We start from the raw sequence: 17,500 nt of genomic DNA on the forward strand, positions 1-17,500 counted from the left end.
TCTATTTCCATTGCATTTCTATCCTCTGGACTTTTTCTTTTTTTTTCTTATTAAGTTATGAGCACTTCTTTTTTTTTTTTTTCTTATTAGTCATCAATTTAATACACATCATTGAATACGTCAATCCCAATCGCCCAATTCAGCACACCACCACCACACCCCCCGCTGCTTTCCCCCCTTTGTGTCCATACGTTTGTTCTCTACATCTGTGTCTCAATTTCTGCCCTGCAAACTGGTTCATCTATACCATTTTTCTAGGTTCCACATATATGCGTTAATATACGATATTTGTTTTTCTCTTTCTGACTTACTTCACTCTGACAGTCTCTAGATCCATCCACGTCTCAACAGATGACCCAATTTCCTTCCTTTTTATGGCTGAGTAATATTCCATTGTATATATGTACCACATCTTCTTTATCCATTCCTCTGTCGACGGGCATTTAGATTGCTTCCATGACCTGGCTATTGTAAATAGGGCTGCAATGAACATTGGGGTGCACGTGTCTTTTTGAATTATGGTTTTCTCTGGGTATATGCCCAGTAGTGGGATTGCTGGATGATATGGTAATTCTATTTTTAGTTCTTTAAGGAACCTCCATACTGTTCTCCATAGTGGCTGTATCAATTTACATTCCCACCAACAGTGCAAGAGGGTTCCCTTTTCTCCACACCCTCTCCAGCATTTGCTGTTTGTAGATTTTCTGATGATGCCCATTCTAACTGGTGTGAGGTGATACCTCATTGTACTTTTGATTTGCATTTCTCTAATAATTAGTGATGTTGAGCAGCATCTCTGAAACCAGAAGAAGCCATGGAACCTCCTTGAAGAAAGGCCTTGGGTAGGGGAGAGACATGATAAAAGGTTTGCTTTAGAAAGATTAATCTAAGAGCAGTGCTCATGATACTTTAAGTGGGGAAGAGACTGGATGGGGAAAGACCAGGTAGGCGTTTTTCTTAGATACTCCAGGCAAGAAAAGTTTATTAGGGCCTGAACTGAGGTGATGAGACATAGTTATGCCATTGACAGAAGCAGGAAACAGAAGTAGGTTTGGGAGTGAAGCTTTAAAGACACATTTTTAATTTAGTTATACAAGTCAGAAAAAGGTGTTTTCATCAGTAGGTATATAGAAATAGAAGTAGCTGGGGATGACGAAGTAAATGTCATGAAAACATAAAGGGTTAATGCAGATTTAATGAGCCCAGTGTTATTTTTTTCTAAAAACATTGGCTTCAGTTTATTTAAAACTATTTCTATTCTTTTATGTACTTATGTAGAAATGCGTATTTGAAAATGCCGTGATTTGTTGTAGGCAAGTGTCACGTTTTTGCAAGAGATGAGAAATCTAGGAGATATGGTTATTAGTGTAGGAGCTATAGGTGAAAGGATAGTACATTGTAAGTTATTCTGAGATTTGAAGTGTTGATAAATTTGAGCAGCTACAGGTGAAAGGACAGTATATTGTAAGTTATTCTGAGATTTGAAGTGTTGATACATTTGAATAATTGTAAGCCTCTTTCTTTAAGGTTAATGTGTTATCAGTCATGTTTGCAAAATCAGTACATTGATGGTGGTCACGGTTTCCATTTCTTGTTTAGTAATCCATGGTATATCAGGCACTGTTCTAGCCCTAAAGATAAGGCAGTGAACAAAACACAGCTCCTGCCCTCCTGAAACCTGCATACTAATGGAGAAGATTTAATAAAGAAATAATAAATATAAAAAACCCTTGTATCCCCAAACCAAAATAACTAACTTATGTAGCTGTACAGTGGTTTTCAATAATATATATGTGATAATTATGAAAACGAAATTCGTTGGTTCATGTATGGAGCTTTCTCACAGTGCTCAGTGTTTCAGTCTCAGATTATGTGTTCACATTTTGTTTGTTTATCAATAGAGAGCAGATCATAAAACAGTCTACAGAATTGGTCTGCAGAGCCTATGGTGAAGTGTATGCAGCTGTGATGAATCCAGTCAATGAATACAAAGATCCAGAGAGCATTCTACACCGATCACCGCAGCAAGTGCAGACACTTCTCTCCTGATTATCTTCTTTGAATGTGTTAGCAAAATATTGCACTCCTAAAACACTGAAGGTTTTCTTGGTTTTTAGTCTGTTAGTCTTTACTTTGAAATTTGATGGTTACAGTTTGCTTTGTATCATAAGACTGCAGCTCCCAATAACTGCTTTGCTTTGGTCACAGTAAGGTGAAAGTAAGTAACACATGTTGACCTGAGTTGGCATTGCTCTGTATCTGCATTCCACATCTCTCCAGCTCTGCAGTTCCCCTCAATTCTGGAATATAAATATGTGGGAAAAGAGTAGTATGAGAGGTATGAGGGATTTTTTTTTTTTTTACAAGATTAGTTCTAAATTAACTGTACATTAAAAAATTATCTAAACTTAGGAATTAGTTTAAAGATATGACCTAATAAATATCTCTTTACCTAAAGATTCATTTGCTTTCTTGCTAGATACTGTGAGTAGGTATACTTAGACTGAGGAGCAGAAATGTACATTCAGCAAAAATAGGAAAAAGAGAGAAGTAATTTAAAGGTGACTTCTACTCTGTGTCTGCCCTAGACTGAATTCAAGGTGAAGTCTGGCACTTCATATGGGATGTGGGCCTCCTGTGCTACTTGTAAATCTAGTGTTTAAAGAAGAATATTTGTGGTACAACGTGGACTCTAACTTCAACCATCTACACACTTTGGTGTTCAAACCAAAGAAATCAGGTGTCCTCTCACCCTGCACGAAAAATGCCAGAGTAGCGATGGCTAATTGACAGTATGTCTAGCCCTATGGTGGCCCCTTGTTTGGGCTCTGACTTTAGAACCATACCAAGAGTAAGATTCAAAATCACTGTTTTTGTTTTTGTTTTTTTTAAAAACAAAACAAAACAAATCTAAATGTGTTTGATGTGACTTGACTTTGACTTTGTTGGTAAGATTTTGAGGACAGATTTTTATTAGCAAAATATCTTAATTTCTGGTAAATCCATAAAAAGAGCTAAGTCTCTAAATTATAAATGAGAAAATGAGGCATAAGGAAAAAATTGACTAGGTTAAAATATTTTGAAAAGTAGTAAGATAAAATTACTATTTATATAGCAAATACAGAATATATAACAAATTAGTATTTACAGGACATGGCGTGTTCATCTATCTGAAGTATGATTTCTTTGGAGCAAGAGTGATTGATTATATATCATCTCTTTTGGTATTTAATCTGTATTTTTAGTCTTTTTCCTTCAGTGAGTATATGTGATATATAAAAGATAGAAAATAAAGTATGATATAAATCAAGAGCTTAAATTTTATATAATTTATATCTACTGTGAGGAAAGATTGCTTACTTACCATTAGTGAATTCCTTTGATTTCTAGGAAAAAAGTATATTTAGTTTTTTACCTAATTTTTTCAAATAAAATATTAAACTGTTTTTCGAGCAGCAATCATTGCAGTATTTTTATACATCTCATCAGTGTGTTTTTAGAAAATATGCTAATAGGAAAGAAAGTACAATATAGGGCCAAATTGAGATAACCAATGGAAGATGGATGAGCAGAATGTGGTATCAGTGTGATCTTGAAAACTTAGTTAAAATAAACGATTTTAAGTGTTAATTCATTAGCTTAACACTGTATTTGCTATTTACTTCATAGTTTGCATTTTGAACTGTCTTGAGATGGCGTAAGTATAACCTTATTAGGTAATGCGTGTCAGCCTTTCCTTCAGAGAGAAAAGGTATTTGCCTGACCAAAACCTCTCTGGTTGAACGTTTCCATTTCTTTCTTTGTGCTTGTACTTGAACAGGTGAATGTTATCTGAGAAAAATCACACAAATAGACTGATTGACTTTTTAAATTCATGATCACAGTCTTCAAATGGCACTCAGTATTGCTTTATAGTTCTACTCTGTCTCTGGTAAACTCACCTCCCCACTTTTCAAGATGACTTTTCCACCCTCACTTTGTTAATGACCTTCATAATTCATTGAGAAAACGGAGCTGTTAGGCTTATCTCCTGCATTTTTCTACCCTCATATATTGCACTCATCTTCGTCTTTCCTCCTTTTGTGTTGGAGACAGTGTCCCTCCTCCTGTGACAGGCTGTTCCCTTCCTCTGGACTCTGGATTCCATTCTCTCACCTTCTCAGAGACGTTTCTGAGTTATCCCTCTCTTTTGCTTCAGCAACTTGTGACTTCTCTGTAGGATTATTCTCAACAGCATACAAAATGCTGTAGTGTTGATAGTACTTTTTAAAACTTTCCACCTCCCAGATCCTCACACCTCCATTTCTCTGCTGCTTTTTTTTATGGTCATCTATGCATGCTGGCTTATATTTCTGCTGCCATTATGTCTTAAATTAGCCCCATATGGCTTCAGCATCACCACTACAACACCACTAACCCTGATGAGATCTCCATAGTATTGTATGTTGTCAAATCCAATGGATTCTTCTCATTCCTTATTTTATTAAACTTTCAATAGCATTCCACACACTTACGTCTGAAATACTGTACTTCCTAGGCTTTCACAGCACAACTTTCTGCTAGTTTTCCTTCCACTTCATTAGCCAAACCCCTCTCAACCTCCTTCCTTGGTTCTTTTGCCTCTTTGTGACCTTTAAAAGTTCGCATACTCTAGGGCTTGATCCTCAAATTTTTTTCCTTGCCTTAGGAGTTTTTTATTATCTCACCATAGCCTGGCCTTTTCTGACTGCTATTAGCTCACGTCCTTAGGTCTATCCATATAGTGGAATACTCTACAGCAGTGAAAAATGAAGTAATTTCCAAATACATAATGTTGAACAAAAAAAAAAAAAAATCACAGAATAATATAGTATGAGTCCATTTATAGAATTTTAAAATAAAAGATAAAACAAATTTATACATTATTCATGGATACACATGTGGTAAAGCTATAAGGAAATATAGGAAATGATTAACGCAGAATTCAAGATTATCTCACAGGATCTTTAGAAGTTACTAATGTTCTATTCTTACATTGGAGTGTTGGTATATGTATATTCATTTTGTTATTTTCTAAAATTTACATATGTGTGACGTGAACTCTTGTCTATATATTCCACAATTTTAAAAAGAGTTAAAAAAAATTGTTTAACACAGGGCCTGGGGTAAAGTTAGAACTCAATATGTGTTAGCTAATATTTTTCATTGTGCTTGTTATTAAACACATTTATTAAGTACCAACTGGGGCAGGCTCTGTGATAAGCAACAAGGTTTTAAAAGACCACTAAGATGTGCTTCTGTCATTGAATTCCCTGTCTTGCACAGATATCACATGTATTATAAGTAGACGCAATGCAGTTTGATAGGGTGTTTGTGCATGTAGGTAAGAGGAAAAAATGAACTAACACCATTTTTTATGAAAGCCACGTGTATGTACTTGAGGTTGAAGAGGCTGAGAGCATAGAAAAGAAAGTTTTAAAACACAACCATACATTTTAAATTCTTTGGTGATCATAATGACTGGGTTATACTAATTAGCTATTTGATTAAGATGCAAAATTGTCTTATAGGTTGGGGACATCAGCAAAAACGTTGGATTAAGGAATTCCAAAATCCTGCCTCTCCCTAAAAGAAACAATAAAACTGGCCTTGAAAAACTGTCAAGATCAACTTTTTCAGAATTCTAGAAACCAACTAAAAGCTAATAGCAGTTAGATTATGCTTATTAAAAAACTAAGCAAAACAAGCTGAGTCTTGGTATGCTTTGTGGTATTTTAACTTAGGCTAGTCCTATACTTTGCTCCCAAACTCAGCAGTAGCCTTGAAAATAACATCCCACATATTCTGGTACTGGAGAAAGCAGAATGGACCAAGTTTGCAAAGATTGTCCTTATTTGACATGTCTCATGCGTCCCTGGGAGACCCATTGGAAAAGCTTATTTTTCTCTTGCCTAACTTGGAACTTGCCCAGTGCTAAAGCCACTACCCAGGGGGAGGGGCCAGTTGAGGGGAGGGGCCAGTCGAGGGGAGGACACTTCTCTGCTGCCTGAAGTTAGGACAAATGGTAGACTAAGGTAAAAGCTTGGGAAGAAAAGTTAGAAATGAAATAATAAGGGTTTTGAAACACTCTGACATATTCTTGGCAATCTAGAAATCTAGTGCACATGTCTAGCACTGTGCATGCTCAGAAAAGACCAGAAAGACCCTAAGCACTTATACCTCTGGGTAACCTTGAGGCTTTGTGGAAGCAGAAAGTGAAGGCTGAAGCAAAGTTAGAAGCTACCTGGCTGAATGTTGAAGGAATGCCCCAACACTCACACAGAACATCTCAGCAAAGACTGGGAGATTATTTTGGTTCCAGACATTGAAATCTCTGTCCAGTCATTAGCTGACAACTAAGCTAATGGACCACTTTAACTGGTCATGCACAACAAAGAATATAGATTTTACAAAATTAGTTCAAGAAGGTCACTGAAACATGCAATAACAACCACGAAAAGCACCAACAGCAGACTCTGAGGGATGGGGTGAGAAAATCTGATTTCCTAACAGAATGGGCACATCATAATATTAAAAATGCTCATGCTTCAAGAAAAAAAAAAAAGGCAAGGTGCTCAAAGTATGGCCAATACACAGAAGGAAAAAAAAAAAACAGTCAATAGAAGCTGTCCCTGAGGAAGCCCAGATGTTGGACTTACTAGACAAAAGACTTTAAAACATCTCTTTTAAATATGTTCAAGGGCTGAAAGTAAGTATGAGAACAATATCTTACCAAATAGAGAATATCAATAAAGGTAGAAATTTCAAAAAGGATGTTTTTATAGTTATAAATTTATAATCATAAAAATAATTGTCATGATTTTATAAAAATTATAGAAAAGAAACTTCTGGAGTTGAAAAGTATATTAACTGAAATGAAAAATTCACTATAGGAGTTCATCAGATTTGTTCAGGCAGAAAAAAGTATCAGCAAACTTGAAGATAGGTCAATTGAGATTATCCAGTCTGAGGAACAGAAAGAAAAGAATGAATGAGAATGAACAGAACCTCAGAGACCTTTGGGATATTATCAGCAATATTCACACAATGGGAGTCTCAGAAAGAAAAAAGAGGGAGAAAAGGGCCAAAAGAATATTTGAAGAAACATTGGCAGGAAACTTTACAAATTTGATGAAAACCTTAATATACGCACTCAAGAAATTCACCAAGCTCTATGTAGGATAAATTCAAAGAAATACACACACCAAGTCACATCACAATCAAACTATCAAAAGCCAAAGACCAAGAAGGAATCTTGAAAGCAAGAGAAAGAACTCATCATTTGCAGGTGATCCCCAATAACACCTGATTTCTCATCAGAAACCACAGAGGCCAGAAAGCACTGGATGACATATTCAAAATGGTGGAAGAACAACTGTTAAGTTAGAATTCTGTATCCAGCAAAACTGTGAAAATATAGGAGAAAGTAAGACATTCTAAGATAAAAAACAATCATACTTACCATACATGAATGTTCAAGGGTTCTTGAGGCTGAGATGAAAGGGTACTAGACAGTAACTCAAATTAGCAAAGAAATAACAGCAAGGAAATAGAAGACATGGGCAACCCTATAAACCAACTAGATTTAATAGGCATCTACAGAACACTCCATCCAGCAACAGAGTATACAGCCCTCTCATGGGCACATGCTGTATTATCGAAGACCACATGTTAGGCCACAATACAAGTCTCAGTAAATTTAAAAATATTAAAGTGTGTTCTCCAGCCACAATGACATGAAATTAGAAATCAATAACAAAAGGAAATTTTGAAAATGAATATGTGGAAATTAAATAGCATACTTTTTAAATAACCAATGGGTCAAAGAAGAAATAAGGAAATTAGAGAAAACTTTGAGATAAAAGTTTGGTGTTAAACAGCATATCAATTCTTATGGGATACAGCAAAAACAGTGCTCAGAGGGAAATTTATAGCCTACATTAAAGAAAAATAAGTTAAAAACCTACCTTTATACCTTAAAAAACTAGGAAAAGAAAAGCAAACAACTGAAAGCAAGAAGAAGGAAATAGTAAAGATTATAGCAGACACAGAAAAAAATATAGAGAAGTAAGTGTTATTTCAGCAAATGGATGTGCTAACCATTCTGTAATGCATGTACAGATGTGTTTGAGTACACATGTAAAAATGTTTCAAAAATCGTTTCTTACACAGCATGTTGAAAAGAGTTATTTCTGAGAATGTATGGGCTGACCATTGTGTAATGCATGCAGATAGGTGTTTAAAGACATGTAAGAAGAAGTTTCTAGGAGTGCTCCCTGCTTATTGTGTTGAGAATAATGTTATTTCAGTTACTGGATGTGCTGATCACTCAGTATTGCATGTAGAGAGGTGTTTATATATTTAAAAATATAAAATAGGAAATACAGAACAGAAAAGTTGGTTCTTTGAAAAAATTTTTTTAAAAAATGACTACCCTTTAGCTGGACCAAGGGAAAAAAAGACACAAAATTACTAAAATCAGATGTGAAAAGAAGGGACATTACTACCTCACAGAAATAAAAATGATAACAATACTACAAATAAATACATGTCAACAGATAATATAGATGAAATGGACAAATATTTTAAAAAACACAAACTAAACTGACGCAGGAAGAAATAGAAAATCTGAATAGACCTATAGTAAAGAGACTGAGTCAATAATAAAAACACTTCTAATTTTTAAAAAAGCCCAGGACTAGATGTCTTCACTGGTGAATTCTACCAAATGTTTGAAGGATTAGCACTAATCCTTATCAAATTCTTCCAAAAAATAGAAGAGCAGGGAGCACATCCTGACATATTCTATGAGCCCAGTATTTGTTACTGGTATGACGAAGCCAGAAGAGGCACCACAAGAAAACTACAGACCAATATCCTTTGTGAATATTGACACAAAATCCTTAACAAAATACTAGCAAACAGAATCTAGCAACGTATTAAAGTGTTATATACTATGATTAAGTGGATTTATTCCAGATGCAAGGTCAGTTTAACACGAAAGTCAGTCAATGTACTATACCATATTAATAGAATAAATGAAGAATAAAATGCATGATCACCTCAATAGATGGAGGAAAATGCAACACCCTTTCGTGCTAAAATAAAAAAAACACTCAACAAACCAGGAATAGAAGAGAATTTCTTCAACTGAAAGGACATTTATGAAAAACACACTGCTAACATTGTACTTAGTGATGAAAAACTGAAGACTGCCCCCTGCCAAGATTATGAACAAGATAAGGACGTACTCTTGCCACTCCTATTCCACATTATACCAGAAATTCTAGCAGAGCAATTAGGTAAGAAAAAATTAAAGGCACACAGATTGAGAAGGAAGAAGAAACACTGTTTATTTGCTGATGATTATGGTCTATATATATTTTTATATATATATATATATGGTCTCTATATATTTATATATATATAATACTAAAGAATTAAAAAACCCAAAACTATAAGAACTAATAATGTAGCAACATTGCAGTATACAAGATCAGGATGCAAAAGTCTGTTGTATTTCTAAACATTAGCAATGAACAATCTGAAAATTAAAATAAGAAAACAATTCCGTTTATGGTAGCACCACAAAGAATAAAATACTTAGTAGATTTAACCAAGGAAGTGAAATACTTTTCCACTGAAAACTACAATACCCTGTTGAAAGCAATTAAAGATGCCCTAAATAAATGGAAAGACATTTCATGTTCATGGATTGGAAGACTGAAGATTGCTAAGATGGCAATGTTCCCCAAATTGATCTATAGATTCAATGCAACCTCTATCAAAATTCCATCTGCCTTTTTGTGTTCCAGAAATAGGCTGATCCTAAAATTCCTATGGCCAAACGGGGGACCTTGAATAGCCAAAACAATCTTGAATCTTCCCAGTTTTCAAAACTTGTTACAATGCCACAGTAAACAAAACAGTGTGATAGTGGCATAAGGATAGACATATAGTTCAATGGAACAATTTAGAGTTCAGAAATAAACCCATGCATCCATCATCAATTGATTTTTTACAAGGCTGCCAAGACCATTCAATGGGGAAAGAATAGTCTTTTTAACAAATGGCACTGGAACAACTGGAAAACCACGTGGAAAAGATTGAAGCTGCACCTATATCTCATACCATATCCAAAAATCAACTCAAAATCGAAGGTCTAAATGTAAAAGCTAAAAACTAAAACTCTGAGAAGGAAACATAGGTGTAAATCTTTGTGGCCTTGTATTAAGCAACAAGTTTTCATCTTTTATACAATAATGGATTTTTAAATAAAAATATAAGTAAAATGCAGAGTCACATAATAATGTTGAATACTTGCAGTAGGTCAGTTTATTTTTCCTGTTAGTTAAATATGCTGTTAACAATTATAAATAGATAGGCCTACATATGGTTACTTTGGGGCTATAGTTGTATTTAAGTACAACTATCTGGAAAATACATATTTATTCCTCCTCAGAATATGCTTTTGGAAATGGACAATATAATTATGTATTTTTATGGATCCAAATATAAAACTACCATAAATTGGCTATGAAATGAATATAATAATCATATTAATACCAGCATGCTAGCCTATCAAATTCAACTAACATTAATGCCAGTGAATATTAAAAAATAAAAACTTTCCTAGCACTGATAACGTAATAAGTAAAAATAAACTGTACTAAGTTTATAAAAATGAGATGAATTGGGGGAAAATTTTGATAGGGCCAGGGAAAGTGCAAGCCAATCTAGAGTTTTCAAAGTTCATAGCTTTGCCACCAGGAAATTAATTTACTTGAGTACGCTTTTTATTTCCATTAATGTCAAGATCTGAAATTCCCCTGGAACAAGCATTAGTTTTTTGCCCACTAACTGCAAAATGACAAGGAACAAGAGTGATTTTCCTTATGCAAGCCGTCATCAAAAGTTGGGTCTCCTGTGTAGAGCCCAGCCTTTCTACGGGTGTCATATGTATGAGCGTAGTTTCCGGATTCAGACAAGAGCTGGCTACTGTTGCTAGCCAGGCCTCTGATGGAATATAAAATGGTAACGGGGATTGAACTGAGGTAGAAAAATGCACTTGCCTTAGAAGCCACGTCTTAAAAAGGAAACCAAAGATTTGATTAATATTCCACAGACTTGCAATATGTATTTAATAGCAGATCAGGAATCTTTCTTGCTTAACAACTGTATTAGTTCCTTTTCATAAACAAAGATGTAAGCAAAGCAAGCATTCGAAAGCCAAAAGGCTGTCGTTAAAAACAAAAGTGAACAACAACAAAAAATTAAGGTACCCTGCTTTTATTCTGAATCTTACAAAGAAGAAAATCACTTATCCACTGAGTAGTAACAGGTTAAGGTAATGAATCATACAATATTAAACCATGATGGAATTTGCAGAAACCAAAAATGTGCAAATTCACTCTTGTGATTTACCGAAAGACTCTCTTTTTGCAAGTGGTAAATCATTAGCAGTGGTGTTGCTCTTGGTAACCGCAGGTCCTAAGGGATGGTGCAGAATCAGTATTGCTTCCTACTTTATGTCATCATGGTGGGGTGAGGCTAGTGCCATCTCTGTCATATATCTAATTTCCACATACGTGGATACATTTCTGGATCTTTGTTGCATTCTTCTCATGGGTGTATTTATTCCTGCACCAATAACTGATATTTGAATTGTCAGAGCTTTATAATAAATCTTGATATCAGGTAGGGTGTTCCATTTTATTTTCTCCACCTAGAGTGCTTTGGGCATTCTTGGCTTTTTGCTATTTCACTTAGGTCTTAGAATCAACTTGATATTTCTCAAACAGCAGTTGGGAATATGGTTGTGATTACTTTGAATCTATATATAAATTTGGATAGAATTAATATCTTTATGATCTTAAATAATTCAAGTTATGAACCAGTTGAATTTTCCCTATTTAGTTAGGGTAGGGTTAGTGTCCCTTAGAAAAATTTTTATAATTTTCTCCATATAAATCTAAGAAAATTTTGTTATATTTTTTCCTAAGAAACTTACAGTTCTTGTTTATAGTGTAAGTGGTATCTATTTTTAAGTTACATTATTAAATTATTGGTTGCTGTATGTAGAAATGGAATTGATTTTTGTGTTTTGATTACATTAGATCCAAGCATTAACTAACTTTTTGTTTCTGATGATTTTACTTTGGGTTTTCTGTATAGACATTTATATTATTTGAGACTAGATGACACTTTTGTTTGTTTCTTTGCAATCTGTAAGCCCTTTATTTCTTTTTCTTGCCTTAATATGCTGACTACGACCTCTAGCACAATGTAACTAATAGCAGTGATAATAGACACTTAATTCTGATTTTAAAGGTAACGCTTGCAGTATCTCACCACTAAGAATTAGGTTTTTAGTTGATTAATCAGAGAGGAAGTTCTTTATATTCTTACATGCTCTTAGTTATTAATTATGAATAAGTTGAATTTTATTAAATGACTTTCAGAATCTATTGAGATGTGCATGTGGCTTTTTTCTTTTACTTGTTAATCTGGTAAATGACATTTATATTTTTTCTGATGATAAAGAACTCTTGCATTCCTGGGGTAATCCTAAATTGATCATATTATTTTCTCTTTTTGTATAAACCACTGGATTTAGTTTTGTTTATTTTTGTATGTTGACTAGTGACCTTGCCAAATTTACCAATTAATTCTAAATTTTATCTGTAGATTCTTTTGTAAACTTTATCCATACATTCCATCACATAGTCTGTGATTAATGGGAGTTTTGATTCTTCTTTTAATTTTTTTGATTCTTCTTTTAATTTTTCTAGCTCTATGGTACTGTATAATGTTTAACCAGTACGATGTTACAGTGTTGAATAGAAGTGGTGAGGGTAGTCACCCTTGTCACCCTTGACTACCCTTTAGAGGGTACCCCTCCCAAATATTTGCTTAATGTGGAGAATTTCAAATGTCAAAATAACCTTGCCTTCCTGGAATAAATCCAATGGGCATAATGTACAATCTCTTTTTATATATCTCTTGATTTCTTTTATTAATATTCTATTTAGAATTTTTGCATCATGTTCATGAGAGAGATTGCTCTGTAATTTTCCTTTTTTTTCAATGTCCTTGTCAGGTTTTGGTAACAAAGTTATACTAACCTCATAAAACTAAGTGGGACGTGTTTTCCCTTTTTCTCTTGTCTGGAATAGTTTATGTAAAATTGTTATTACTTCTTCCTTAAATGTTTAGAAGAATTCCAGGTGAAACTAGCTTACCTGGTGATGTCTTTGTGGGAAGGGTTTAAATTACAGAATTAGTTTTAAAAATAGATATAGGACTATGCATATGGTCTATTTCTTCTTGTGTTAGTTTTGATGAATTCTGTTTTTCAAGGTATATGTCCATTTCATCTAAATGTATTGTCATCCTCTTATCTTTTTTAATGTCTGTGGACCTGGTAATAGTAATTTGTGTTTTCTTTATTTCTTTTTTTGTTTCTTTTTTAGTCTTGCTAAGAGTTATGGACTTTGCTAGTCTTGTCAGAGAATCTGTTTTTGATGTGATTGATTACGTTTGTTTTCTATTTTGTTGATTTTTTTCCTTATCTGTATTATTTCCTTCCTACTACATTATTGGTATTTTATTTGCTCTTCTTTTTCTACCTTCTTTTTTTTCGGCCGTGCTGCTCAGTTTGCAGGATCTTAGTTCCCTGACTGGGATCCAACCCATGCCCCCTACAGTGGAAGCATGGAGTCCTAACCACTGGACCACCAGGGAATTCCCTTTTTCTACCTTCTTGAAGTGGAAGTTATATCATCAGTTTTCAAATTTTCTTCTTTTGTAATATATTCACTTAAATATGTTCATCTATATTTCCTTCTAACACAGACTTAGCTATATCCATAACTTTTATGTCATATTTTTATTATCTTTCACTTCAAAGTATTCTCTCATTTCCATTGTGATTTCTTTTTTGACTCATGAATTATTTAGAAATGTATTTCCAAATATATGAAGATTTCCTAGTTATCTTTTTATTATTGATTTTGAGCTTCATTCTACTGTAGCCAGGAAATATATATTGTATATCAGTCCTTTTATATTTGTTCATACTTGCTTTAGGGTCCAGCATATGACCTATTTAAGTGAACAATATCTCCCTTACACTTGAAAATGATGTGTTCTGTAGTTATTGGGTGCAGCATTCCACATGTGTTAAGAGGATAAACATTGTTAATCTTGTGCAGATCATCTATAGTCATGATTTTTGATCTGCATGTTGTATCAGCTACTGAGAGATATTTTAAAAAAAAATTTTAACTGTGATTGTGGATTGGCTTATATTTCTTTTTAGTTTTGTCAGTTTATGCTTTATATGCTTTGAAGCTATTTCTCAATATTTAAATTTTATTCATTATAATTTTTTCTTTGAACCATTAGTTACTTAGAAGTACGTTATTTGCATTTTTGCTATTAAAGTTTTTAGCAAGGGAATGAGGCAATAAAATTTATTTCTTAAAAAGAATTATTGATGATGATGTCGATTTCCTTCTGCCCTGCCCCTTTGGCATCCACTGGCTGTGTCCTACTCCACAGTTATAAACGTGAACTATAGACTTACCAATTAAGCTGATGTATGAACTAGTGGCAGCACCAGTCACTGTGATCCCATGATAAATTCAGCTAAATCCTCACATTCGTATTGTTCACTTCGATCCTTCTCTCTCAAACCCTGGGTTGGGTGACGTGGATTCTGTTGGCTCTTACTGGTTTTTGAATACTAGCCTATGACTTTAATCTCTAAGAGATCTTGACATCTTATATACTAGAGACAATCTGATTTAATTGACCAAAATGACCTCATCTCAAAGTGAGTTATGGTACATAAAAACGTTAACAAGTATAAGCAAGTATATCACACTGGTTTCCAGCTCCCAGTTTTTTGAGATAATAAAATGTGAATCCTTTTTATCACTGAACATTGCAATATTCATTGTAGATGGTTTCTTGAACAAAATAAGGAGGCAGTTTTCTTGTTTGGTGGACATTCTGCTATTTATAAAATCCTCCATAACCTGAAGCATACACGTAATGTAAAATTCAGTTTGGTTTATATCCAATAGCTTCTGAGAGTTTTCCATGGAATTTTGGTGGTCGGCAAAGGACTTATTGGAATAGAAATATCACAGCTTCTGTGCTGTGTGCAGATGCTTACTGAGTGTGATGAAGGAATCATTCTCTATCTAACTGAGCACATATTCTGAGCAATTAGGCCAAGTGCCAAAACCATTAAGGCTCAAATGCCAAGTGCCTGTAGGGAGGGTTCTGTTACTGGATTTAGCAACCAACCCCTGGCTCACTTACCAGAGGGGGGCACTCCAGGCTTCCTGATCGCCGTGCCAGCCTGGCTGAGACTCAACAGCTGTCACCCGGCTGCTGCTGGCTTCTACACGCTCTCCCCATCGCTGCCTCTGTCCCCCCTCTTCTTGCCCATCTGCCCTCCATGTGGCTGCCACTTGAGTGGTGGGCGCACAGTTGGAGGCACCTTACAAGTTGAGTCATGACACCAGCTGACACATTGCATTCACCTTTCCTGTGCCTCCATACCCCCCAAGCCCCTTCTCCAGCTTGGCAGCTTGAAAGGAAAGGATTGCCAATTCCTGTTTCATAACATTTCAAGGGCTCCATTCTGAGGCTCTGGAGTATCCTGGCACTCAAGGAAACTGAGCGTGGGGGTGGGAGAGGGAGAGCCACACAGGAAATTATGGACATCCAGGCAAGCCCTGGCCTGCACCCAACAAAACCTGGGGAGACAGGGAACGAGAGTAGCATTTGTAACTCCAAAATTGTATCAAGATGAGCTGAAGTCTGGTTCTGTCACTTCCCCATCCTGCCCTGTCCCACAACCATCACCCCCCCCCCCAAAAAAAAAGCCAGAGTGGTGCAATTTCTTAACAATTTGACTTTTATCCAGAACTGAGGCTCTTTGTTTGTTGGAGCTAATAAGCATTTGGTCCAGGACTGTCTGATTCTTTCTTCAGCACCTGCCACCCCAGGCCCCATAGAAGAAGCAGATGGGGATCTTGGCGAGGTTCGGAAGTCCAGGACTTGGACAGGTGGAGAGTTCCATTTGCCAGGCTGACTGGCTTGTAATTAAAAAGCTTCTCCTCCTCCTCTTTTGCACTTCTGAACTTATCTGAGGAATCAAGAGAGTGTTTAATCATGCATAGAGACAAATCTGTCCATGTAAGTGCAGATCTGCATTTGAAGTCAAGGGCTTACCAGCAGAGGTGAGTCATCACGCAGGCTGGTGAGGGCGATGGGGCACCCCCAGTGTTCTCCGCACGGTTAGGGCTGGGGTGTGCAACCCCCCTTCCCCTCTGTGTGCATCTCCAGTCCCTCACCTAAGCTGCGCCTACACCAAACACCCCTGGACTGCAGGATTCTGAAGTGGGTTTTGGGCCTTGTTAGTGACACTGACACCAGATTGTTAATGTTTATCTGCTTTCTAATACTCAAAAGAAAATAAGTCATTAGTCTCGATATTTTAATGTGTGAGTGTTCTGAGAAAAAACTTAAACTTGCTCCTTTGGACTAAGTTGTGCTCATTGTCAGATTGAATGCATGTTAGAAACTTAAGAACAAAGTGAGGCATGACCACTTGCGGCTCTTGGGGTAATAAGAACTTGGAGTTATTTTCACAAATATCTGTTTTTTTCTTTAAAATGTTCTAAAAGTGCCGAGGAGCTGGGGTCTTCTCCCTAGAGGAGCTCTTCAATGGGGCATTGGTGATTTGGGGGGTGGATTTGGAGGGGGCAACAGCAGGAAGCACTGTGGTCAGTGCCCACCTGGGATGGAAGAAGAGTGTTATTTCTCTGTGTGTTCATGGGGGGATCGTTTACTGATCTCACCAGAGTCGTGTGCACACTTCCAGGGCAGGAGGGGAAGATGTCACTTGTAGGGGCTTCCTTACAGGTTGGCAAGGACCGTGATGCTACCTGGGGGTGTTTCCCCCTGTAGTCGTTCTCTGATTCTTAGATTTCCCTCTCACACAGGCATACAGCTCCCGTTCCTGCTCTGAATTCTGCCAGGAAAGCAGGACAAGTGCCAGTTGTCCAGCCTGCTTGGGTAGCCACACCAGGAGGAACTCTGGAGACGGTGGAGGGACAGGGATCTCTCCTCTACAAGACTAGAGCTTTATCTTCCAAAGTGGAGACCCCTGCCCCAGCAGGAGGTGAGACCCAGTTCCCGTTAGTTGGTCCCGCTCTGAGTCATCACTGCCCGAAGCAGCTGCCAGCTGTGGGCTTCACCAGTCCTTCCGAGGACCCCACGGTCACCAGGGTCCCCTCCGACCTCGTGGCACTGTGAGACACTCTCAGATCGCTCCCACTCACGTTCATTTATGCAGTTTTGTTTTTCTTGCAGTTTAACACACGCATCTCCGTCTCTCTCTCTCACACCCAGGCACAGTGAGATTCAGTAACCCATTTTAATGAGGCAATTATATTTTAACTCT

The 17,500-nt window shown here is 36.3% G+C and overlaps 1 protein-coding gene across 2 annotated transcripts in view; it reads left to right on the forward strand.

The window, feature by feature from the left end:
• Positions 1-3,270, forward strand: part of COG6 (component of oligomeric golgi complex 6) — a 61,096-nt gene extending 57,826 nt beyond the window's left edge. Inside the window, exon 18 of one of the 2 annotated variants that reach the window (XM_068526834.1) lies at positions 1,902-3,270. In XM_068526834.1, the coding sequence (XP_068382935.1) occupies positions 1,902-2,049 (148 nt within the window). In that variant the 3' untranslated portion in view covers positions 2,050-3,270. The remainder of the gene's footprint in view (positions 1-1,901) is intronic. The other variant, XM_068526833.1, reaches the window with a different exon arrangement.
• The last annotated feature ends 14,230 nt before the right edge of the window (positions 3,271-17,500 follow it).

The sequence above is a fragment of the Eschrichtius robustus genome, chromosome 18 (assembly GCF_028021215.1).
Source record: "Eschrichtius robustus isolate mEscRob2 chromosome 18, mEscRob2.pri, whole genome shotgun sequence".
In the NCBI taxonomy this organism is placed as follows: domain Eukaryota; kingdom Metazoa; phylum Chordata; class Mammalia; order Artiodactyla; family Eschrichtiidae; genus Eschrichtius; species Eschrichtius robustus.